The 19,219-nt window shown below is 29.7% G+C and overlaps 1 protein-coding gene across 1 annotated transcript in view; it reads right to left on the bottom strand.

Moving 5' to 3' along the window:
- Positions 1-19,219, bottom strand: part of LOC136987367 (abnormal spindle-like microcephaly-associated protein homolog) — a 46,629-nt gene that overhangs the window by 4,194 nt on the left and 23,216 nt on the right. Inside the window, exons 13-20 of the mRNA XM_067285098.1 lie at positions 14,430-14,610; positions 11,843-11,916; positions 9,415-9,615; positions 5,711-5,905; positions 2,276-5,643; positions 713-920; positions 493-642; positions 228-419 (exon numbers count right to left, since the gene is read on the bottom strand). Of these exons, the coding sequence (XP_067141199.1) occupies positions 228-419; positions 493-642; positions 713-920; positions 2,276-5,643; positions 5,711-5,905; positions 9,415-9,615; positions 11,843-11,916; positions 14,430-14,610 (4,569 nt within the window). The remainder of the gene's footprint in view (positions 1-227; positions 420-492; positions 643-712; positions 921-2,275; positions 5,644-5,710; positions 5,906-9,414; positions 9,616-11,842; positions 11,917-14,429; positions 14,611-19,219) is intronic.

Here is a 19,219-nt window from a genome sequence, read left to right as displayed (position 1 = left end):
CCTCTAATTTATTACAACTCTATTTATTAGGCTAAATAATACAATGTAAATTATACTTGTGGGCTAGAAGCATCATTTAATATTAACAAATTTCAAGTTTGATCACAACATATTTATATTTATAGATCTTAAAATTTATTAAATTGACGATAAATGTAAAATAATTTTCCAACTTTACCAATATTTCATTCTATAAACAGTAAAATTAGATTTAAAATGATCTTTACCTGTATAGTAGTAGCAGATCTGTAAAGTTTATTCAGATGCATTCTCGTTAACCACGACCTTGTGACAGCCTGTATAGTGATGGCTGCACGATGCCGAACTCCCAGGTAATTTCTGGCCGCTTTCTGAAACACAATTATAGTTTTGCGCAACTTCAGATACCGAATTCTTGCAAGCTTGGCTTTAAAATAACGCTGAAAATAAATTGCATACATAAAATGTAAGGTTAGTTAACAAATATTTAATCATTACAAAACTTTTACTTACTTGAATTACAATTACAGCATTTATTTTTATTTCCATTAATTTTTTACATTTATAATGTTTGTAGCATCTCTGAATACGAATGGCATAAATATGAACACGAACGAAGCAGATAAATCTGTGCAATGCCACGTGACGTTCCGCTTCGGGTAACTGATAATAAGAATACAATATTCAAAACTTTGTTTTAAAAAATGTAATTATTAAATAAATAAATAAATACCCTGATATCTTTTAGATCTGTGTAACAATTATAACTGCTTTGAAGAAGATTGCTCAAACAGTTTTCTTTCACTTGAGTAATGTTGATATTTGTTAAGGAGCACTTCTTTAAAATCTCCATTAGCAATTCTCGTTCCCGTTTTTCTTGGAGTCTTTTCATTTTAATTCTTCGATACCATGCCTGAATACGTAAAACGGCTTCTTCCGTCCTGTTAAAATCACTACGTTTAGCAATTTGTATTACAAAAATAATGTGCCGTCATTTCTATGTAATTACCTTGTTTATAAACATTATATATTTATAAATTCTGTTAATAGAAGCTAAACGACAATCAATTATTTTACATAAAACAGAAATTAAGCACTTTATTTACAACAGTCAGATAACAAAATGCAATAAGTGTCAGCCTATCATTATGAGAAGTTTGTATTTGGATCAAATTTTGAAATTTTAATGAGTGGTTTGACTGGAATACATTGGGATATATCTTTGCTACTAGTTCTAATTGTGGAACTAGCCATAATACCAAAACCATAAAAGGCATGCATATAACAGACCAAATAATGCCATGTTAGGTTAATATAAGATATGGACAATTTTAAATTTGAGAAAATATTTTTCTTCATGCAATATGTGTAAATTTTTATTAAAAATTTCATTTAATTTTATCTTATTTATTGGGTTGCAATTTCCAGATTACAGACCTATATCTTCTCGATGTCTGTCTCCCTGCGTTAATCTCGAGTACAGAGTTAGATTGATGATAATCAAGACTATATACGGAAAGCTTAGGGGCTGGAAGCCCCAATTAACTATATAAAAACTTACAATCTGGACTGGAAGTCACTTGATTTCAATTAGACATTTCCTCAAGAATGTTTAGATGACCGACATGACTTGACGTTATCAAAAGTATGATTTAAGGCCAAGACACCACTAAAATCCAGATCATATATGGAAAGCTTGGGGGTTGGAAATCCCAATGAACTATATGTGAACTTCAGATCTAGACCGGAAGTCACATGATTTTTTTAAATTAAATGACGATTAAAACTTTTAGCCTGGCATTGTGACAATGTCACAATAATTTAATTATTTTTGAAAATTTTACTTTAGCTTCTACTTTAAGGTGGTAAAAGAATCAGTCTGTTGTTCTGGGGATATAGAATCAAATCTGAGAAAGAAACTGAGTGGTCTGTCCCAAATATGTAGACCCCCCCATTCTTCCCACCCAGCTTCTCCCATTGCGAGCATGGAGAAAGGTCCTCAATGTCTACAGTATGAGGGGAGAGAAAAAAATTTAATAAAATAAGCCAAAAATTGTTAAATTAGTGGCTAATTATGCATTCATAGATTAAATCCTTTTAAATTTCAATGTATTTCTATGAGATAATTTATTTTAATTTTTGCAAATCTTTCTGTGTACACTGAGAAAAGTGTAAATCGCAACCGCACTATACACGTTTTCATCATATAGTTACTTGAATTACGAATAATTTTTGATAAATCATATAACGGTAGTTAATAAAATAGTAATAAATATTCAAAAATGGAAACACTTACTTTTTAATTTTTTGCTGTTCGGCTTTATAACTTCGCCACCTCCGTTGTATCAAAATTGCAGCGCTGCGAATTCTCAGATAACGTCTTCTCTCTCGAAAACTACGGTAGCAAGATTGTATTTTGATAATTTTCTTTCTTGCGTCAAGATAACATTTTTTTTGATAATATCTTCTGTACCAAGATTGAATTATAACTGCATTAAGGTTCTTATAAAATAAAATTTTTGACTGTAAATCTGATGTTTGCATATATAGTTTAGCAAAACTTTTCAGAGGAGGACGTTTCATGCAATCAAATAATCGTTTGCACAGAATCATTTTATACCAAGATTGTATTTTCATGGCAGCTTTTGCACGCAAATAATGAATTTCTAGAAGAAAAAATGAAACTGTAGGTCTCAATACACAAGTTGAATAGAGTGTTTTAATTTCTTTTACAATTTTGTATTTAATATAAAACCTCTGGATGATTATTGCAGCTTTCCATTGCTTTATAAATTCTGCTTTTAAAGTTCGTTGCAGTAGTATTGCTTTCCATCTTTTCTGTACAATAATTGAAGCTTTCCTTAAATTTAAAAATTCTCTTCTCGTTTTTAGTGTTCTGAACTTTCTCTGAATTACTTTTGCTGCATTCTCCCGTCTTTGCTGATGTTTACGCACTAAACATTGCCGCCACCATGCCTGGATAACAACACATGCCTTTTTCATAATTAAGTACTGTTTCATGTGAAAATTTCGCTTGATTGTAGCTTTAAAATATCTTTGTAGTGTAATGACAGCATTTCTTGTTTGCAAATATTTTTTCTTTTCTCGTTTCATGCAATAAATGGCCTGCAATCTCAAACAGGCTTTCTTTGTCGTCAGATAGTTATTTCGAACCAAATGCATCCGAACAAGAGACTGAATCTTGATAACAGCCATTAAATATCTTAATTTTCTCTCTTTATAAGATTTGTATGCTCTTTCTATTATACCTACAGCTTTCTTCCTTTGAAGGTATTCAAGATGCAGCTGTTTTTCAAACAGGAATCTTTTGAAGTATTTCTGTATAGTGAGAACAGCACTGTAAATTCTTCTATATTCTCGAACAGCTTTCTTTCCCTTATACCAAGCTTGAATTTTAATTACAGCTTCTTGATGCTGTAGAAATTTTTTCCTAGCAATGAATCTTCGAACTGTCGACTGTATCTTAATGACCGAAAGCCTCGTCTTTTTATAATTGTCACGTACTTTCTTACCATAATAGTATGCTCGAAAATGCTGTTGAATAATTACTGCACTCTTTTTCATCTTACACAATTCCTTTCTTTGTATATATGCTCGAAAATAGGATTGAATCAATATGCAGGCACTTTTCTGTTTGACATATTGTTGATGCACTAGCACCATTCTAAACCAAGACTGTAAAGTAATCGTAGAATTTTTTACCTGCATATACTTATTCCTTTCTTCCTTGCCTTTTAAATATGCTCTATAATATGTTTGTATCACAACTGCTGACATATTCATTCTTCGAATCAATTTTCTACAACTATAACCTCTCCACAAAGATTGAATTTTTATACAAGATGTTTTTTGTGCTATATATTGTTTCCTCTGTATTCTCATTCTTATGCATGCTTGTAATTTAACAGAAGAGGCACGCAGTAAAAGGAACTGATTTCTCACTTGCAGTGCCTCTCTTCTGATGCGAAAATGTCGTTGTAATGTAATTGCAGCATTACGCACTTTTAAATATCTCGATCTCTGTTGATACATGCGTACCAGCGATTGAATTTTAACAGTAGCCCTCAAAAGTATTTTGTAGTTTTTCTGAATTAAATATCTCCTAACATGAGACTGAATCATGATAATAGCTTTCAACTGTCTAAATTGTTTTCTGCACAAAAAACCTCTACATGCTGACTGAATTGTAAGTACAGCGGACTTTTTTCTTAAATAATCCTCTCTTACTTTCTTACCAGTTAATTTAGCTCTATATTGTCTTTGAATAGTAACAGCGGCAGATTTTTTCTCAATGTAATCTTTTTGCATTTTCTTAGATTTCCATCGAGACTGAATAAAAATGGAATATTTTTTTAATTTCAAAAATTCTTCTCGCTGGCATCTCATTAGTAAAACAGATTTGTAAAATTTCTGAATAGAGATGGCTGCGGCATGCAATTTTTTAAAACTGCATCGTACTAACCAACTTCTTATTGACGACTGTAGTATAACTGCCGCTTGCCGTTTTCTTAGGTAAACTTTTCTCTGATAGTAACCTCTATAAACTGACTGAACCATTATTGCAGACTTTTTCATTTTAATGAAAGCTTCTCTCTGTTTTCTGCTAAGTATCTGAGCAATTCGAATTTTTTCTATTACATTAACAGAGTATTTTAACGATAAATATCGCTTCTTCGTTAAAAACATGCGAACAAAAGCTTGAATTGTAACAGCAGCCATCTTCTGTCGTACAAATTCTTTTCTCGCTGTGTAACATCGAAATAAAGATTGAATAAGAATGGTAGCTCTGTAAATTTTAATGTAATTCTCTCTCTCTTTCTTTCCAAACTGATATGCCCTCCATCTTTTTTGTATAATCATTGTTGCCCATTTTGTTTCGTTATACTGTTTTCTTGCTTTTAAACCTTTAAAAGCTGCTTGTATAATAATAGCAGATTTTCTAATTTTTTTCCATTGTTGTTGACAAACCCATTTTCTCACATATGACTGCACTAAAATGATTTTATTTTTATAAATAAGACATTTTTCTCTCTCTTTTCTCATTAACAAAGTAGCCCTCCATCTTCTCTGAACATTCATAACAACTATTTTAGTCTTCTTAAAGGTTTTTTGGGCTGTGTATTGTCTCGCATATTTTTGTATTATTACAGCAGCTTGTTTTTTCTTTAAATATCCCCTTCTAATTCTAATGCCACGAAACCAGTTTTGAATTTTAATGGCAGCATTTCTTAATGACAGATATTCCTCCCTGATTAACCTCCCCTTTAGAATTGCCCGATATCTCTGCTGTATTGTAATGATGGCAGATTTTGTCTTTAAATAATTTGTTTTAGCAATCCACATCCTTGTATATGATTGTAAAATAACTGCTGAACGGTATAGAACTCTGTATCTTTTCTGTTCAATTATCCTCTTGAAATGGCTCTGAATTAAAATTACAGATTGTTTTAAGTGTAAATACTTTTTTCTTTCTAGTTTGGCAAGTTTCGATGAACGGAAATAATTCTGTAGACTAAGTATGGCTTTATATATTCTCTTGTATTTTTTTTGGGCTAGATAACGACGCACGTGTGCCTGTAACAAAATGGTAGCATTTTTCTTTCTGTCTAATGTTTTCCTAGCTAAATATCCTCTAAATGTTTTCTAAAAGAAAAAAAATATTAAATCATCATTTGTTATTTGAAACTAAAATATCAAATATTAAATTTACCTGTATTAATGTAGCCATTTTCTCCTGATGTTGTTTTATCATCTCTAATCGTAAATTATTTCTCAACTGCCTTGCTTTGTAACCTCGCCAAGTTTTTTGTATTATGAGGGCAGATCTTCGTTGTTTTTCCATCTTTTGCTTGGCAAGAAATTTTTTTACACAGTTTTGAATAATGATAGCAGCTTTTCTTTCCAGCTAAAAAGAAAATTTACATATTATAATGTAAATAAAGTTTATAAATAATTTAAAAATTCTTATGTAATAAAACCTACAATGATTTAAAATTTACAGTTATATAAGGCTAAATAATCATCATAATCATCATGGTGGAGGAAAAAAGGTGCAAGATGATCCCATACTTTTTAAATTGAAAAACATTTAACAATTTTCTTATCAAGGGTGAATGTGTATAAAATCTTCAACAGGTACAAGGAAGCAGAAATGATTAAGAACCATTGCTTTAATCCAAATGTTTACGGCAAAGGTCAACACTTCACAGACAAACAGAGCACTCATCCCTCCCTGGAATTGAGTAAAAGATTCCACAAATTATAGTTGTAAAAGTAATTGAGATATGTGTCCTTACACCCTCGACCATAGAAAGCTTTGTCTGCCTTTCTGTATTAATGCAATACCGTATTCTATAATCAATTTGTGAAAAACCCTAAGAAATTAAATAAAAATTTAATGATGTAATTATTTGTTTCTAAGCTTTGCCACCTGGAAAATTTTCTGCAGATGCTCGTGCCTAGTACTACTTTATTCATCAAGCAGTATGTTATGATTTCAATAAGAAGCAATTATTCAATCCCATTTTCTTTCTATTTCACATTTATAATAACAGATTAATGAATGGAAATAGTATTTTATTTTATAATTGTGTGCAAATACATTTATTTACATTTTGTAACCTTTATTAATGTAAAAATATCATTTTAAAAGAAAGGTTAACAATAAAACTGAAAATGAGGATCAAATAACATCAAGTCGGTGTTTGAAAAATGATGTTCATTCATTCTTCCCCAATTTCTTCTGATATAATTCATCTAACATCAACCCTCATAATCAATAGCTATTAATGTTTCTTTTATATATACTTTTATATATTCATACACATATTTCTTTATACTTTGTACATTTTATTTCATATAAAATATTTAAAAAATGACTATATGTTTTTATATTTCAAAAGCTATATAAAAACTTTCACAATAAAAATTTTAATAAGACCTATTAACTGCCATAGAAGTATTTAAGATAGAAGTGTAAATAATTTTCTACAAACCAGATAATTTATTTTCATATAAGTACAATACACTTCAGGTTTGTAATGGAATAAGTTTCAATAGACGTTTTATCAAATTATACATCCTCGATCATGGGCGAACACAGGAATTTCATTTAGGGGCGCACTTCATGTGAACGTCAATATCAAAATCAATTATTTTTAGTATCAAGACAAGAAAATAACAAATTTTTAGTGTCAGATCTAACAATACTGTGGCTATTTAATTTTTGTATCACAGTTGTTTTGTCAAATTTCAACAAAGTTTGTCCACAAACACGTGTCATTATTTTATCAGAAAACTTACGCCACAGAAAAGCAAAACGTCTTTCTCAGTTACACATAAAGTAGCAACTTCTTTTTGTATTTTATCGATGCTTTTATTCAGACACAAAAGCAATATCTTGTCGCCTTTTTAAATCAGGTCGGTATCTGGTTAGATCGGCAGTTAAATTGTTGCAAGTTGTAAGTCGGAGGGCTAATAATTGGTTGGCAGTCTGTGTCATCGGTGACGAGTTGGTCGGGCTATCAGTCAGCCCGCGTTTGCGCACCTTTAGGCAAAAAATACAACTGTCACTAAGAATAGGTCACAATTATTCTAGTAGGGGAATTTGCAAGTTTAGGATTCTACCTGCTGGAGAAATTATATGCCAGTTTGCAATGCACTATGAGATTGAAACTGGTACTTGCAAATCTAGCTTTGTAGTTGTACTATAGAAAACTCTTTTCTACTTAGAATTTTGATTTTAGGGAGTATGTACGCACACTCTGCATCTCCTCGGATCCGCCTGTTGATGAAACTTTTCAGGGAAAGTGAATTGCTAACAATTTCTTAAAGGTTAAGAAGACCTGAATTAAATGAAGGACAATAGTCTCTTCATTGTCTGTGTACTAAGGCAATTTAATCCTTTTTTTTTTTGTATGTTTTAATAATCTTTTCAGTTTGACTTTAATTGAATGAAAAAAAAAGATTTAGCATTTTATATTATAAAATATAATGTATTTATTCTTACTTTATTAAAGATTTATTTTTAAAATATTTGTTTAAGTTAATAGTCATCTATGCTAGAAGTGTGCAAACTTTTCTTTAGTCATGTTTTCCTTTAAAGCTGTTTCAATATATGCATTCGCCCAACTTACGTAAACAAAAATGTTTCAAATGTCAATAGGAATATAACAAAAAAACAATAAATTTTTCTACAAATAATCAGTAAAATCAGTAAAAAAAGAAAAATAGAATTACAAAAACACAAATATTTATAACAGAATACATAAATGTCTATTTTTTTTTATTGAAGGTAGAAAAATTCTGTGCCCAATTAGCATTTTTGCATCCCTTCTTTGTGCATCACAGCTTGTGCAACAGTTAGGTGACCAAAATATGTCATACACATGCAACTGTTACATGATTATGTTCTAATTTTTATACATTAATTAATGTATCTACTCAATTATCAATCTGGCCATTATAATCTTTTGCTTATGTCAATTATATATGTTAGATATAAAAAACAACCTTGTTTTATAAATTTTTACTATTTATTTTATACTCAACAAAACTAACATTTGGTCTTTTTATACTATGTTTATTAAAAATATTATAAAACAATTTCTATTTCGGAAATTTTAGAGAGAATTTTAAACATCTAAAATCATCATTTACAGTGGAACATTGATTACTCAAACACCAATTATCCAAAATATCAAATATAACCTTTCTCCTTCCTCTTTTCCTCTCTTCAGCTAGTAACCAAGTGAATAAAATCACTGAACACTGGAACACGTGGATTCACGCCTGACTCATAAGCTGGCATGTGGAGTTTTCTGGGTTTTCTTCACACATCTAACACAAATAAGAGTAAGTTTCCCATAGAAAGTCCTCCCGAAAGGAATTCCCTCTTGGCAGATCACCCATGGGTTGAATTGCCATATCTCACTACTCCAATCCAAATCAATCTTGTTTTTTTGTTTTTTTTTTTCATTTCCATTTCTTATGTTTCTTCGGATTGCTAAAAACAATGTCTTAAATGTATGTTTTAACTAGATGAATGAAAACGGCAATACTGTGAGACAAACCACAATTAGAATATTGCCTTACAGTTACTTCTAAAACATGTCAGAGATCTCATTGCAAAAAACCAAAAATCAACTTGATACAAAGAAAAAGCAGCTGTTACTTTTGCAAATAAGATATTGTACCACACTTATTTCATTTTGTGCGCTATTGTATTGTATGATATGCAAGTTCACACTAGTTAATAAATAGGTCAATGTTCAATTATCCGAACATTCACGTATCCAACTATGCTTGATCCCAATTGATTTGGATAATCAATGTCCTACTATATTCGTAAAAAAAATTATATAGAAATGTATGCAAAATTATTTTCCAATGTAACTTATTTAATGTTTTGCTCACCTCTCTCTGTTTTATTTGCTTTTGAAGTTTCCTACGTCTCCAAGCAAGCTGTATAATTCTAGCAGCACGAATTTCCTGACTCAAGTCCATCAGTCGACTATTCAAATATGCTACTAAAGTGATCATTATTTTCTCATCTGGTATTGTATTAGAAACATAACTTGGTTGAGTAGTGATGGGTATACCACCAAGTTCTTGAATCTGAAATATAATAGATGATTAAAATTAACTACTATACTTATAAAATTATTTAATGATCAATTGAAACCACATTTAAGCAGTAACAGATCAAATATTTCAGGTGCTGAATTTTCAGGCTATATAATAATTAAGAAAACAAAGAAGTTTGATCATAAGAGCGTTGTGGACATAGACGCATTCATAATCGACACGATAATTAATCTGTATGATTATACAATTCTATATTAATAAGTCTGGAGGTGACAATCAAATTGAGACTAGAGGGCTGGCCAGATCACTTGCAAAGTAAAACTTTCTTTTCAGATTATTCTGAATTATTAAATTTAGTACAAGATGGTTACCTAAGCATATGGTTTCAGACCAAATTACTTTATTTTGTTAATTATTATCTAGCCTATTTACAGCCCAGAAATCAGGCAATTAAACATTTATGTATTAATTAAATTCAGGCTTGGTTGTTTATATAAGTTATATATGTCACAAGAAGTGATTATGAGTTTTTTGGGCAATAATAGAAAAATTACAATTGGAACTAAAAATAAACACCAAATTCCATTAAAAATATTGCTGTAGACAAGAATTAATAATATTGTATCTGTTAGCATTTTTTTGAATTTCTTTGTTATTAACTAGTAAAATATCTACCTACACTGTTTATTGAATGGTTAAATTTAGACAAAAAACTTAAGGCTGGTTCACACTTCAAAACAATGAAAGAAAAACACATGCAGTTTAAAATATGATGCACCTTAAAAGCATGCTTTGAACGTATACCAGAGTTCTAAAATACTTAAAAACAAGAGTACAGTTAATTAATTCAAGAAGAAGAGCGAGTAGAGAATATTGTATAAGGTAAGTGATCCCAAAGTGCATTTTCAATATTTTAGATAAGGTTTAAATATATGTGTAATGATAATATCTATTTGGATTCGATTAAATTAAGATAGATAAATAATGAATTATAAGTCAACCAGAGTTAATTCTACTCTAATTCTAATCATTTCAATATTAACAGTCACCATGTTAAAGGACACACAGAATTATAAGCTACCAACAGAGACAAAAGTAGAAATTCTGTAAACTTTTCTTGCTAACCAAAAGAGAATAATTATAATGACCTTGTATTTCCAAAGTTCCACCTTAAAATGGCCATAAAATGAAAACTACTGGACAGAATGTTATCAAACTTGGTAATAGTTTACAGGAAGTCGTGGAATTTTATTTTCCGCCAAAAAAAAGTTCAAAAACTCGCCACCAGCAGGGAATGGCGCTGTATGCAATATTGTTAAATGAAATAAGACATGAATACATTGGTTGAAAATGTTTTTTTATCATTTCTAAAACATGTTACAAAGCATGTTCAATGTGGCATCCACCATTTTCTGAAAGCAAGTTAAATCGCATTACTATGTTCTCGACAGTAGCTGTTAGCATATCAGGAGGAATTTAACTTGCTTTCAGAAAATGGTGGATGCCACATTGAACATGCTTTGTAACATGTTTTAGAAATGATAAAAAAACATTTTCAACCAATGTATTCATGTCTTATTTCGTTTAACAATATTGCATAAAGCACCATTCCCCGCTGGTGGTGAGTTTTTGAACTATTTTTTTTGCAGAAAATAAGGAAAATAAAATCCCATGACTTCCTATAAACTATTACCAAGTTTGATAACATTCTGTCCAGTAGTTTTCCTTTTATGGCCATTTCAAAGTGGAACTTTAATTATAATGATCCTGTATATCATTAGTAACGCACAAAATGTTGAGCACTGAATCTATTTAGTGCTGTTTTCTGTTCTCATACAGTATGAACCAGCCTTTATGTAAGAGAGAGAGAGTATTATGTTCCAAAAATCTGGTTCTCTTATATTATTATTATATTCTCTAAATAATAAATTGAATGACGATAAGTAGAAAAGCAAATAAAACAAACTTACATATGTAATTTGCTAATTATGATGTGCTAAATTTTAAATAATTCAGTTTGAAATTCAGTAATTTCAACAAGAAATTTTAATAATAAGTTTTAAAATTTCTAATGAATCAAGGCTCTATATGTTACTTTTGAATTCTATTTCTATTACTTTGTTCTACTGTAATTAATATTCAGTTTGTAACATTTCAAATTAAATTTGAAAATTGGTATCTTAATTATCAGAATTCTTATAATTGATAAAAATTATGATTAATAAATTTTTATAGAATTAAAAATGTAAAAACTCACTTTATCAAAGGCAAGCTTAATGTTGCATCTCTCGTTATTCAGTAATTCTTCTATATATTCATTTTTAGATCTATCTAAAAGAAATTAACATATATTTAATTATAAAAAAATTTGAACAAATATTGTAGTTTAAAACTACACGTTTCTCTTTCATTAAATTGTTATATTTAACAATTAATGTGAACGGAGACAAATGTATATTAAACAGTGGGGTACCAATTATCCAAGGTAATGATAACGATTTCCTGTGCACAGTTTAAACACATTTGTTCCATTAGAAACTGTGTGTCAGAGTTTTCTCAAACAAGAAAAATTCCTCAAGAACTTAAAGTGGACATCAAAACTGCAAAAATGATGGAAATCGCCATTGGTGTGGTTATGACGCGAAGCATAGCGGTAGGCTAAGTAAAGTTAAACTAAAATCCAAAGATTTAAAATAAAGAATTAGATAAACCTAGGCCCAGCATAATTTCTTCGTGCCAAAATGGGATGCGGAGTCATAGCTGATCTCTCTCAAAATTTCATCAAGTAGTATAGATGAATGTTATTAAACTATTAGTATATTATTAGTGATACTGATTTATTGGCTTACAAAAAAGTAAACAAATTTCTCTAAAAGATTTTATTTTCAAAAATCTAATAACAAAAAAATATTATCTTTATTACAATGATATTAAATTTAATAGTCAAATTCGTGTAAACTGTTTCCCAGGATCAAACCAAGCAAATTTTTCAGTTGAACTTACTTTGTCTAATAAATTCTAGTCACTCAAATTGCATCTGCTTCATAATTAATATTGTTTTCGTGGTTTGAATATTTAATTTTGATTGTTCTTTTTTACCTCAAGGTTCGAGTGAAAACATTCTTTCTGCAAGAGTTGTAGTTCCTGGCAAACAAGAGATTAACTCTATCAAATTATTAAAATCTTAGAATTCAAAATCCATTTTGTGCATTTCATTAAATATTTTGCTTCATTTGTCAGCTACATCAATTTTTTTTTTTTCATTCCATTTCTCCAAGTGTTCAATTATTATTCTTTATTAGCACCCATTAATTGAATAATCAAATTTCATCTGTTTATGTTCTTTTATATGTTTCTTACTGTAAATTTGCTTAAACTCTTCTCTATTTCTTGCCATCCAGGCATCTTCCATTCAATATGTAGCCAAAGAACTGAATTATTCTGATCATTATATATCCAGTGATGGGTATATAATGATCAGAATAGCCAACCAAAGAAGGGTCAGCCATATGATTGTTTCAAGATAAAGTAGACTAAGTATGCCTACGAATTAAAAGTGAAGCCAATGTTTAACACAAAAATGTAATTAACTGTGTCAAGTTTTAACAGAGAATGGTAACAGAAGGATTTACAGATGATAACCAGATCAATAGGAGATTCATCAGTGAAACGTGCTTGCATACATGTTCACTGATGAATCTCCTATTGAACTTTATCCAACTACCAATAGACAAAATTTGAATTTTGAACAAGATATCCAGACATCTCTTTTCTTACCACATCAAAATTTAATCTTAAGATTATGGTGGCAAAAGGCATTATAGATATGGACACACTGATTTGGTCATTGTTGAACAGGCTACAGTTGATGACACTATCAGTAAGATTGTGCCAGCTTACATTAAATATGAAAAGAGTCTTCCCTATGCAGGAAATGGTAGTTTTATGCAGGATGGTTGTGATGCATTGTCACAGTTCACATGAATCAATGCAAATGCCAAAGAAAAGCTTCTATACATTATAAGAGGACTGGCTAGAAAATTTCCCTAACCTTAATCCACTAAGCACATTTAGGCAAGAGAATGCTTCAAGAAAATGTTTTCAAAGAGCCTCACCAACAATTCTGGCAATTCATTCAATGGGTAAAGCAGGAATGACATCCCATCAAATCAAAAACTAGGGATATTGGTTTAAAGTTCCCCATTCAAATGAAAGAGTATCTACAGAAGAAAAATAGTCGTAAAAGTTATCAATATACAATGGTGTGCTTTAAGGAATAAACAAGATTTGATATTGAAATAATATGCTGCTTACATAAGAATAAATATTTACAAAACTTCTGAGAAGAGAGAAATTTTCATTACATCCTGTAATATGTATAATATTGATATTTTTAAATTTAAAAATTTCAAAAAATATCTTTCATTTCTACAAACATGTTCCTAGAATTGAAGAAAATTATACAGTATATAGCCATAATGAGCATCTAAAATAATAATATATATATAGATAACTCGTGTCACTGACATCACTGCAATTTAAGTACCAATCCCCAAATGCCATCTTGTAAACAAAACGCAAATTTTTTTTGTGTTTAAAATTAATATATATATATTCAATTAAGTAGCTTGTACTTTTTGTCAAAACAATAAGCATCTAAGCAAAATTTCATCTACATTGGACAAAGACAATAGGAATTATAAGGAATTCACACTCACATACACATGTGCATGCAATTATATTGGCAATATAAAATTTTCCATGTCACAAAAAGACATTTAGATATTAGAAAATATATTTTTTTATATATTAGGATTAGTTACAATTACAATAAAATGTCTTACTATTCTCGTAAGTACGGGAAGCAATTTCAAAAGATTCATCCAGTTCAGTTTTTTCTTCAGCCCAAAATGTTTGTGTGGTATTTGATTTAATTTCTTCTGATTTTAGCAGGCAAGGATGATAATGATGAATCAAATAACACAAAGCTCTTCCATCACAGAAAGAAACAGTAAAATTTTCTATCTATATTGTAAAAAGGATATAAATACATAGGTCATTTTATATAAATATTTCAATAATTCCAATAAAATCAAAGAACAAAAACTGAAAAATAATCTGATTTAACACAACAAATATTTTTTAATATATATAAAATTCAATTTGGTAATTCTACATATATACAACTGCACTTCACATACAATATTTATATCCTGATTATCGTACGATAATGAACAACTGAGACTGCAATTTATATAAAATTCTACAAACTAATTAAATAATGTGTGTTTTATGCACGGCTTCTCTTCTCAGACTTACAAATCTATTCTTGTATATAATTCTAAAAGAAATTAAAATCAAATCATATAATTTCTAATATTGTAAACAAAGAAAAAGTACCTTAATTAATTGAAGCCCTAAGGAACATATAGTGCTAACCCCCGTAATCACATTTCTGAGGTAACTGTTTGAATGTTAAAAAAAAATCCTAAAATCGTATGAATAGGTGTGTGTTAATAGCGATGTTGACGCCAAAGTTTTAAATGCACAAACGTGTACATCAGACATTTTTTGTAAGCCTAGAAGTTTGACAATGGCGTTTGGAAGGTCGAGCATGATTCCACTGACTTTCCAAACACCATTGTCAAACTTCTAGGCTTACAGGAAAGTGATGCCGAACGTTCCGACGTACACGTTTTCGCATTTAAAACTTTGGCCTCAACCTCGCTAATACTTTTGCTCTTTGAACATTGCCTGTAAATGTGGCTGTCATCTCATCATTTTGATATTTTTCATTTTAGAATATTTTCAAACATTCAAACTCAATTACTTATTACTTGAATGCTTGCTGTTCTCTCTTTTTGGTTGTCTGTTCTTTGGAATTAGGCACAAATTTGCTATGCAGACCTTATCATACAGGAATACTTTTTTCAATGGAAAAAGTAGAATTCATTTGCTATTTTTTATACAATGAAAAATGCATTTTGGGGCATATGCTCCACTTCAGTCTGTAATACAATCATAATAAATTATAGAACATATTTAATAGTTATTTATATTTTACACACGCATACAACACACAAAAAATTACCTGTAATATAACTATTGGTGACAACTGGAATGACTAAATTTTAAAAACGTAGGTAATTTAAATAAATAAATATGATAAAATGACTAAATACCAATAAAAAATAATAAAGGGCATACCTGTAAAATGAAAAAATAAAACTTCCTAAAAATATTTAAAAATTTTGGCAAATAAAAGGAGTAAAAACATAAAAACTTTAAAACCAACAAAACGTGGCTAAAAAGCAAGGTATAAAATGCTTCGCTGTATGATTATCAGGACGTCTGATTGTTATATGGTAAATTAAAAGGAAGGGGGAGGAAGAACATCGTAAAATGGACTCTTCTTATTTTATAGTAATGGTTGCCAGCTCTCCCTGATGACAATGCCAGTGTTTAAATTCATTTTGTTGTTTTCATTTATTCTAATTTCTAGATGTTCATTTATAATATTTTTTTTCTTTTTTAAGAATTTTGATACTGTTGAGTGAAATCTCACAACTGACACGGTTGTGGTTGTAGTGTGCGATAACTGCTGAGTTACTGTAATTATATTTCACAGCCTGTACATGCTCTTTTATTCTAGTTTTTAACATTCTTCCGGTCTTAACTACATAATAATAATATACTGGCTGACAAGTGAAAATACAAACCAAATTATTATTTAATATTACATCTATTTTTCTATTAATTGGTTCTCTGACTTTTAAGGAATTTTTGACTTTGTTGTTCAACACGGGGGCTAAAATAATATTATACGGTTTTAATATTTTTCGTATGTTTTCAAAAATTACTGGGGTGTAATCTAGTTTTTATAAATTATTTGTGTTTTAGGCATTGTTTGTTTTATAGTGTGATTATAAAGCCATTTGTTAATAATTCTGTTGGGCTAGCTGTTTAACTGAAATGTGCATTATATATGTTCAACTTCTAAATTTTGGTCTGTTATATCACTTGAGCATTATTTTATTTTTGTTTATGTACATATCAATCATATTCTTTTTTATATACATAAGTGCACTGGAATAGTAATTGATGATTTTTCCAATGTCACAAGGTTTAATGTACTTTTTGAAAGTGATAAAATTATCAAATCTTTAAATAGTGATATCTAAAAAGTTCAACATAGCCATTATTTTCATTTTCTATTTCAGAGCGTATATTATCTTGGATATTATTGGCGCAGTGAAGTATAATTTGAAGATTGGTTGATTTCGTGTTGTAAACAACAAAGAGGTCGTCAACATAACGATTGTAAAATATTACATCATGAAGATTTTTAATCTCGTCAATTTTTATCATGCAGAGTTCAGCAAGTTTTAGACCAATGCAAGAACCCATAAAGATGCCTTCTAATTGTCTAAATAAAATTATCATCATCTAAAACAAATTCAACAAGTTGAGTTATCCAGTTGTCACATCCTAAACTATGTAATGTATCTATTATGAACTTTTTATGTATAAAAGAATACATATTTTTTTTATATTCAGGCTCCACATCCTAATATCTTTATTTACAGTAAATTTTTTGAGATTTTCAATAAACTGGTCAGTATTTTTAATGCTATTGATTGAATTATTAAATATGTTTAATTTATCTTTAAGAAATTTATCTAAATTGTAAAGTACATAGAACTTTATATCAACTAATGGGCAGTAAGCTTCATTTATTTTATGAGTTTTGACTGTGATGTTGAGCCTAGGTAATCTTAAGTTATATATATATAGTAGAACCTCGATTATCTGGATTGTTCAAAATAAACAAAAATTCTACGAATTTGCTGATTTGCACTTGGCAAATTGCGACACTATTTATGTACGTACGTGATGGAATGCATGAAACAAAATTTTGAAAAGACCATTAGTAAATTCCAGTAACAGTAGAAAGTGGTATAGAAGACATTGCGGAAGCAATAGCACAAATTTCAATGTGTGTTGAACGTGACGAAGAAGATGTAACCGAGTGGTTAAATTGCGATTCGAACGATCCTGGATTCCAAATTTTGAATGATGAGGAAATAATTAAAGAAATATCTGACTCAGATGAACAAGATCGAGAAGACAAAGAGATTTGCAAAGTAGGAGATATTGGTCCTACATATTCTGAAGCTTTTCGGTGCTTAGATGTCGCCATGAAGTGGTTCGAGAGCTAAGAAGAGTGTAACTCAGGACAACTTATATGTCTTAAAAGTATTCGCGATTTAGCAGCTTCAAAAAGAACAGCTAGCTTTAAACAAAAATCGTTAATTGAATTTCTTAATAAAAAATAATTTAATATTGAAGCTATATGTAAATCTAGACAAAAAAAATTATTCATACTATATGCACTGTCAATTATTATTTTTTTCGATTATCCGGATTTTTCCTTATCCGGACTACCTTCATTCCCAATTAGTCCGGATAAGAGATTCTACTGTAGATATAACTTATATATCTAGGATATTATTAAATTTGTTTACATTGATAGTATTAGTTTAAAATTTTTTCTAAGTTTTCGTATATGTTTAATGTAGGATCTTCCTTTAATTTACAATATTGTGAAGATTTTTGTACAAAATTTGGAGCTGTGCAAGTAGTTTGGTTTATTTCCAACTTCTGTTCCTAATTCTTTCGTTCGTTTATCATTGAATAAGTTAATCTTTTTACTAATTTATTGCATTTTCTGAGAGTATATGGATTGTCACAGTCAACCAACACATTTATTATTTAATATTTTGATTTAAGCTCAGAATTAAAAAGATTCTGAGCTTAAAATTAATTACCGACTGCAAAATTAACTTATTTACTTTTTTCACATCATGGTTCTGCATTGAAGAGGCTATGAATTATCTCAGAAGCATAATTCTGAGGGTTAGCACTATACATCCCCAAGGGCTTCAACTATTAGATATTGGCAAAAATATCATCCAAATCAGTCTTCAGTATCAAAAAATCAAACAATCTGCTTTTCTGTTTTGTGTCAAAGTGAACAACTATAAAATAATTGCAAAAATAAGTGAAGATACCTTCTACAAAGTATTGAAAGTGTGCCACAGAGTCCGAGCAGACAGTGGCTTTGAAAAAAGTGCTAAAGGAGAACAAAAAAAAAATTCCCTATAATGACTCTATAAGAAATCTTTAGTTAAGACACAAGAACATTGTCAGTTTGTCGAAAATATGCTGAAAGAGAACAGGCGACTTGAAAACCACATTCTATTAGTATTTGACTTTTGCGAACATAACTTAGCTGGATTATCGAGCAATGTTAACTTTAAATTTTTGCTGGAAGAAATTGATACAAGTTACTAAATTACTTTATTTCATATATAACAATAAGTTACTCTGTATTGAAATAAAGATGATTAATATACTCATCACCAAAACTTTGATTTTGGTCTGGCCAGAGCTTTCAGTATCAACAGAATTGACAACTCAATATGTATACCAATCACATAGTTACTCTTTGGTATTGATCATCAGAATTATTACTTGGTAAGGTAAATACAATCCTCTCATTGACATGTGGGTAAGAAGCTACATTATGGCATAAATATGGAATATATTAAAATTAATCTAATACCAATGACTG

Source organism: Centruroides vittatus, unplaced genomic scaffold, assembly GCF_030686945.1.
Source record: "Centruroides vittatus isolate TY-2023 unplaced genomic scaffold, ASM3068694v2 scaffold_1519, whole genome shotgun sequence".
Taxonomy (NCBI): Eukaryota; Metazoa; Arthropoda; class Arachnida; order Scorpiones; family Buthidae; genus Centruroides; species Centruroides vittatus.
The sequence above is the reverse complement of the archived record's forward strand: the minus strand, read 5'-3'. Positions and strand labels throughout refer to the sequence as shown.